Here is a 7,967-nt window from a genome sequence, read left to right on the forward strand (position 1 = left end):
TATTTGGGTTTTGGACTGTCGGTTGGACAGAATAAGCGATTTCAAGATGTCACTTTGGACTCTTGTGATGAGCATTTTTCACAATTTTCTGACTTTTTATGCTAAACAATCAATTAATTGTGAAAATACTCGTTAGATGAATCGATAACAAAAATAATGGTTAGTTACAGCGTTAGTCAGTGTTAGAGATTATAACACTGCAGGCTGCTGTCAGTTTTAGTGTGTATTGATCACTACTGATCAAGATTTTCAGTCATACTTTAATATTTAGGCAAAATAGATCCCTGTTATAATAAAAATGTTCCCAATCATATCGACTAGGTTCAATGTTCACGTCTAGCAAAAATGTGAAACCCTTTCTCGTTGGAAGTTCTTAAATCTGAGGATTTTTAGACTGTTGGTTAGCTTTAGGGAATTGTGATGAGCATTTTTCCACAATTTTCTGACTTTTTATGCTAAACAATTCATCGATTAATTGTGAAAATACTCGTGAGATGAATCGATCATGTAAATAATGGTTAGTTGCAGCTTTAGCCCAGTCTGTATTAGAGAGTTAATAACACTGCAGTCAGTTTTACTGTCTATGTGTATTAATCACTACTGATCAACATATTAAGTCATACTTAATTAATTAATTAAATAAATCCGTTATAAAACAAATCCCCCAGATCATATTGACTAGTTTTCGCCTCTCACGTGTGCTCCGATGTGTGTGCCTGATTTTTACGCGCCGTCCCTGAACGCAGCGGCCGCACATTCGCTGCCCCGTGAGTGGCGGAGGCGGAGGCTTGATCAGCGGGCGAACGGACCAATCACAGCCGCCCAGGAGCTCCTGCGCTCCGGCTCTTCTCCCCCACTAACCCCCGCCCTCCTCCTCGGTCCTCCGCCTCCTCCCCCCGCTGGATGGACCGAACATTCCTCATATTCCTGCGGCTCGACAGCAGCGGAACGCGGCGGCGGAACGAAACGAAGCGACGACACGACGGATCCACACACCTCATGACACTTTCGAAGAACACGTAAGGTTTGTTTTTATGTTTTTTATAAAACATTTATTCAGTTTAAAAACGTCCTCAAGTTTGAGCCGTTTTTAAGTTAAAACGGAGCTGGTGTTTCCCAGCTGTAGTCCGGGGACCGTGAAGGGGGTTTGTGGGGGTTCTTGGGCAGAAGAAGTAGGATGGAGGGACATTATTCTCTTATTTTACTACTATAACGACAGGAAACTGTGGGAATAAGTGCTTTAATCGTATACATTTGACTTTATTCGGTTGTTCTTCTCTGTATTAAATCATTAAAAAGCAGCTTGTAGTCTCCTCAGGTGGGGGTCAAACTCTCTTTGGATGGGGGTTCATGTGTTTGCCCATCTGCTGTTTAGGGAAACATTTGAGAGACAGAGATCTTTAACGAACTAACCCATGTCTGAATGGATGAGTAAAGTCTTTCAGCCTGCAGGGGTGTCTCTCAGTGAGTCATAGCAGTCATAATGTTCACTTTATGGAGAATAAAACCTCAAACCTCCACCTTGTGAACTTCAACAGTTTGAGCACAGGTCTGTTTCTGGTGTCAGGAGATCAATTTCTGGATCAATTGACAGTGAATGGGGGAAACTAGCCATGTTTGCTGGGTTGGTGCTGTTACATAAACTGGATGTGAGGGTTTATTACATGACATTGCAGCCCGGTGTGATCCTGAATGTGTCTCACTGATCCCAAAATTAACCTCAGCTACTGTTTTCTGTTTTCTGCCAGTGGAAAGTTCAATCAATCAATCAGTTAAAATGACTTATACACATCATATATAGTCCTGATTATAACTGCCTGCACACACACACAACCAGTTAACACTCAATAATACATAGACAATGTATGCACACACGCACGCGCACACACACACACACACACACTCACACACACACATTAATCCATGATGAAAATAATAGTTAGCTTTAGTGTCTCTTACTTTAGGTCTTTTCTGTCATTTTGTTATGTCTGATTGAGTTGAAGGCAGGAAAATATTGATTAGTCGATTGAAAAAAAAAGGGTATTTCAATAAACGATTAGAAATTCTGTCTTTTTTAAAGCAAAAATGTGATTTTCTGGTTCAAACTTCTTAAATTTGACGTTTTTTACTGCTTTACTTTGTCATTTCTGACGGTAAATTGAATATCTTTAGGTTTTGGACTGTTGGTTGGCATAACCACATAACACAATAACATAATAACCCGCAGATTAATAAATTAAAATGAAATTTGTTAGCTGCAGCCTTCGATCAGTCTTTCTAAAAGAGTTGATAACGCTGCACATTGCTGCACGATGGTTGCCCACTGCTCCTAGTAATGAGATGCAATAAAGCAATAAATACAATAAAGGGTAACTTAACTTGAACTACAATTTTTCAACCTGAGAAATTTGCTGTTTTGCATAAAACCACTGAACCACTGGGATGTAATATAACATTAGCTGCAGTCTTTTAAATGCATCGTACATCGACTGTAACTGGCCGTCTGTCTGTTAATGTAGGTCGATGTTGGGTCGCGGTGTGAAACGGAAGTGGAGCTGCTTGGAGGAGCTGGAGGCTGAGACGCTCCCCACTGCTGCAGAGAAGGAGAAGAATGGGGAGGAAGACAAGGAGAACGAGGACGGGTTCCTCGTGGGTCCGTCCAGATCCGACATGACCCACCTGCAGCAGCGTCAGCTGGTGCTCGGCCTCTGCTTGGAGAAGCTCCAGCACTACCAGGCCGGGGTGGAGCTCAGTCTGCGGCGCTCCGTGTTGCTCATCAACACGCTCAAGCAGATCCAGGAGGACATGCAGAGCGACGGCGTCCACACTGACTCCTGCCTTCTCAGGGACGACTTCAGGGAGGACATGCCGGTTACATGCCCTGGGTGTGCAGAGGACGATGGGGACAACCTTTCTCCGCCACTGTCCCCAGAGTTCCCCTCTCAGGAGGCAAACAGCTCGCCCGAGCAGCAGAAATCCCTTCCTGCTGCGACGGTGAACGCTTTTAGTGATGCAGTAAACACCATGGGCTACCTCAGCGACCTCGCCCTGGACGACATCTTCGAGGACATTGACACATCGATGTACGAGACTTCAGATCTGCCTTCCGCCTGGTCGGCGGGCTCCCTGTGGCCCGTCAGCGTCTCGCTTTGGGCAGACGAGGACGTTAAAATGCGCTCGTCCAGCCACGCCTCAGCTGGGAGTCTCCAGTCGTGTTTGACGGACCTGAATGAGCTGGACCACATCATGGAGATTCTGGTAAAGTCTTGATCGCCAAGACGAACTCTTGAACATTTACTGCACTTGGTTAATCAAGAATTTGGAGCCTGATCACAGTTGCAGAGACGGCGACAGTGTGGTCGGGGAACAAGGACTGACGTTGGGTTTTTAAGGCTCCATCTGATATGTTTAAAGCTTCAGCTAGTTTCAGGTAGAATAAACACTAATTCTTGTGCACGTAACTCAGTTGTTAGGAGCCACCCAACATCCTGAGTTATGTACATGAGCTTGTGCCTCAAATTAGACATGAAATATTTATTAAAGCGGATTAAGAATCCAGTTCATGAGATTAAGAAACATAAATGAAACTTCCACTCTTAAACACTTTTACACTGTTTTTCTGGTTGTTATAACTGTCTGAGCACACTTTAAGTGGTGTGAAGGCACGTATGGATATTTTTAGAAGTCCCAGTAGAATTACATTTTATCTAATAAAAATTACTCCTGACATTCAACAAAAGAGACGAATTTGTGCAGCGACAGTAGCAGGAAACAGATCTGCAGTTTGAGTAGTGGGTGAATAGTAAAAGTCAGACAATGCATGCCTAGACAGAGTCGGTTTGTGTTGTAACAGACAGGATTAGATAGCACATATTGATGCTTCATAACAGTGTAAGAGTGTCTAAGGTGGGTATTGCTTAATTTGGTGAACCTGTAAATGCAGATGGAACCTTAAATGTCCAGTCTCACAGTGTTTGTGCCACTTTTCTCTCCTGTTTTATTAAGTTTTATGAAGGAGCTCTGTGAGTGAATCCACTGCACCTGAGCTGCCGTTTGTTTGTGCGCCAGTCAGGCTGTTAGATCAGACCTTGGTTGATTATTAATTGAAATCCCTTCAATTACTTAAGAGGGCGTGCTTTAGTCAGCCAGGAGGCCAAAGGCCCGGGTTTCCTTTTTCAGTCTGTGAGACTGACTGGTTTTTAATGGGTCTACGTGGGATATTTAAACTAGAAACTAAAATCAGCCAAAAGTCAGAGGGTGGACAGTCTGTATATTTATTTGGCTTGTGAAAACAAGAATGTGACTGAATTTGGGGATTTACCAGCCAAAGAAGTAAGCTTCCAGTCCCCGGAGATGAATGCGACATTCGCAACGCATCGGAAGAAGCTGGAAGGAATGGATGAGCTCTTGTTTCCCCCGGTAGAGAAAGGGTAAAGTTGTTGTTGGATCGCCTTTTATCTAATATTATTCTTATTTATGAATGAAAAATCAACCACAAACTGCAGCAGATATTATTTGTTCTTTGTATGTAAAGTCTTTTGGTTGGGTGTGAGTGTAACTTATAATTTAGATCCTTTACGACCTTTAAGACTGTCAGTGTGTTGGCTGCCATGTCTACTGCTTCTTCTGACACAAACTATCAGAGCCTGTATAAGAAATCTACTACACCACGAGGTTGATGCAAACCGTTTATCCTTCTCGGCAGCTTGTATTCACGGTAAATGCAAACACGCAGCATAAAACATGTATTTTACAGTAATGTAAATCCCAGTCTGGTTCTGACTGAGGAGCTGATCGCCTCAAGTCAACAATCAGGGAAACTTTGCCATGTCTCAGAATTGTAAATGATAACAGAAGCCTATGTATTTTTATGGCCATGATGGTATGAATTTTTATTGTAATGTTAGGAGTTTTTTTAAAGCGGTTTTATATGTGTTTCTACCTGAAAAAACTCCAATCACCTGTCCAGTAGAAGAGATACAGTGAGTGAAGCACTGCGATGAAGCAGACGTTCGACCTTCACTATCTGTGGTTTACTCTTGTTCTACCTCCTGATGTCTGTTTGTTGTTGGTTTACCTGGACACTCCTGTTTTACACCGTGAGCCATGGACTGTCTGTCACTGATAGAAATCATTTTGTGTTGTTTATTTCATCGTTTTTAACTCGGCTGAAAATCCAATCCAATGGACTCCAATGACTTCCTGTCAGACCAAAGTGATCCGTCCACATCTCCATCTCTCGTCTCATGTCGACAACGTGCCTTACTACTGAACCTAATTTTTTTTGTGGTTGTCTGAGCTCCAGCTTCATTGATAAAAACCTAAGAACTGTGGCGAGGTGTTATACAGAGCACTGAAAGCCAGAACCATCACCGTTTTCTCTTCCCTCTTCTCTGCCTTTTTCTGTGCTCTGTGAACAACTAGTGGCATATGAGCTTAATGTATCCTGACAGGCTGACAGCGAACTAGCTGAGGGAGGAGGAGGCAGCGAGGGCCAGGAGGGAAAAATAAGAGGAGGAGGAGGAGGAGGAGGAGGAGGAGGGGTGGGAGGAAGCCGCTTGCGTCACTTGTTCAGTAGGAGGAGTTTAGAGCTTGTTTTGCTCAGACTCAGACTACCGACCAATCGCGTGAGATGTACGAGGAGCAAGATTGATGTACGGGGAGCACACTGCTGCTCCAACAACAACTTGTTTTTGCTCCTAATGGCTCTGCACAGAAACACAGTGTGAATCTGTTGGATTTCAGCCTGTGATATAAATATACTTCTCTGTTTTTCTTTTCCCATTTACATAATCTATCTGACAGGACTGAATATGAGAAGCAGAAAGCTGCGAGTGTTATTTATAATTGTATGAAAGTACAGAGTGTCAGGAGGGTCTGTAAAGCACAAGCTGTATGTTGTTGATGCTGATTATGATATAAATGTATCTGAAGGATGAGTTTGATGATAATTAATAATGTATTGTATTTTTTTGTGAAATATTTTATAGATTTTATTCAATAATACAGTAAAAATACCCTAAATGCTGCTCTGTGTGTGAGTCTTTATTCCTTTCACAAACTGTAAAACAGGCCTTATTATGCAACATCACACAGATGTGTTTTGTTTGTGTGTTGTTTTTTTAGGTCACAAAGACACCAACATTACATCCAGATTATAAAGAACTGATCATGAAACAAACTAATTATTACAGTCGTTTCTGCCAACCACTCAAAAAACGTGCACGGCAACCATTCATGCACAATGAAGTATTAGTCAATACATGACAGGCCGCATGTGGTTTATGGTCAGGCTCTGTTCTTTTGCATTTAGTGGGATGATTTCACCCTGAGTTCGGCCTCTCGGGAACACCTTTCGCTCAGACCACCAAATCCTGCTGTTCTTTACTGAGACCGGTTAACCCAAACGTTTAACCATTCCTAACCTACAGAATGTAAATGGTAGAGCTCGTTACAGGCAGCACGCAGCCTGGGAAGCTTCGCTCAGGGTAAAACCTCCATATCGATGTTTTGCAACTCTGGCCTCAAGAGTCAAATGAAAGCCAAGACTGCCCTCTGGTGGCGGTTTGAGTGAAAAACAGACATGTGCTGATAAAAGCATGACAATGCAAATCCAAAGAGTATGTTCAGTTGTGTTGATGCTGTAGTCGGCTGTTTTTGCAGCTTCATCATAAACCTGATCCTCGAACACAACCAGCTCCTGTGCTCCTTAGTAAAAGTGTCAGTAGCTCTTACAGTAGGGGGGACAAGGTTTGTAGGAATGTCACTTTCCAGTCCTGGAAAGTATTGCGTGAGAGGCCTGATCTCATGTTTCACCCTCAACCTCTGCTGCAGACACATCTGCAGTACGACAGATCGATACTCTGGTGGGAAAGGTATTCAAATAGCTTAACTTTACATGAGAGCAACAATGGAAAACTACTGCATCACACAGTATTAAACTTACTAAACTCTTGATGTGCTAACATCTAAACAATATCTAGGTGGTAAAAAATCTTAATCTTATAGTGACGTGTGCTGTCAGATAAATTGGTGTTAAAAGAAAAAGTCTCACAAAGTAATAATCAAATAAAATTCCATTTCCTGAGACTCAGACTACACGACTGTAATAAGTGTCCAGTTACCTCTGACCTCTGTCAGTTCTGCTTAAACATGAACAACAGAACGCTTCCTGTATGGCTGCCTGGGATGAAAACTACTTAAATGTGGCTCCATGGAGTCTGTGTTTTTTGTGGTTTGTTTGTTAATTTTTAATGTATCTGTTTATTTGTTGTTGTTTTAATAGGCACTCTACAGATAAACACTGCTGCATAGGTAAAGAAATAAAGCAGATATAAAGTGTTCAGGACATCTAGCTGTCCCTGGTTGTGATTCTATCAGGATAAACAGCCAAACAAACAGAATAAACACGACACGAATGTGACATTAAATGTGTTTTATATTCTTTTCCTTCTCACTGCTGCGTAAATGCTTTGACTGCACATTCATCCGTACTTTCAGTCGCATCACTGAGTCTGATTTCCCTCCGGAGGGTAGAAGCCAATAGTGACTCATACATAGATGTTGTTGGTGAAAGGGCTCTGCTGCTGGAATTCGGGAGTGGGTCACTAATGAGGAAGGAAGCAACACGTGCGTTACTGCACACAACACTGCTAATGCACCATTAGACACATAAAGAGATCTTAATCTATACTATCTTAATCTCTATCTATCTATCTATCTATCTAATCTATCTATCATATCTATCTATCTATCTATCTATGTGTCTGCCTGCAGCCCAGCAGAGTGCTGCGGTGTGTCAGTCTGGGTTTAGTGTTTCTCTGCAGGCAGACATCAGTTTACTGCGGTGGAGTAAAGCCTGGCTTTGGCTCCGTCTACCAGGCTGAGTCAGCACACACTCGCAGAACAAACAACCTCTGCTGCTGCAAAACAAGGGGATGGACCGACTGGACCCATGGATGCACTCA

General features: G+C 42.6%; 1 protein-coding gene across 1 annotated transcript in view; it reads left to right on the plus strand.

The window, feature by feature from the left end:
- LOC118336878 overlaps positions 1 to 6,029 on the plus strand; it is a gene marked incomplete at its 5' end in the record, with an annotated part of 16,073 nt that extends 10,044 nt beyond the window's left edge. Inside the window, 2 exon segments of the mRNA XM_035673637.1 lie at positions 819 to 1,019; positions 2,520 to 6,029. Of these exon segments, the coding sequence (XP_035529530.1) occupies positions 819 to 1,019; positions 2,520 to 3,270 (952 nt within the window). The 3' untranslated portion in view covers positions 3,271 to 6,029.
- Between the last annotated feature and the right edge of the window lie 1,938 nt (positions 6,030 to 7,967).

Source organism: Morone saxatilis, unplaced genomic scaffold, assembly GCF_004916995.1.
Source record: "Morone saxatilis isolate NCDOM2014 unplaced genomic scaffold, NCSU_SB_2.0 Contig3, whole genome shotgun sequence".
In the NCBI taxonomy this organism is placed as follows: domain Eukaryota; kingdom Metazoa; phylum Chordata; class Actinopteri; family Moronidae; genus Morone; species Morone saxatilis.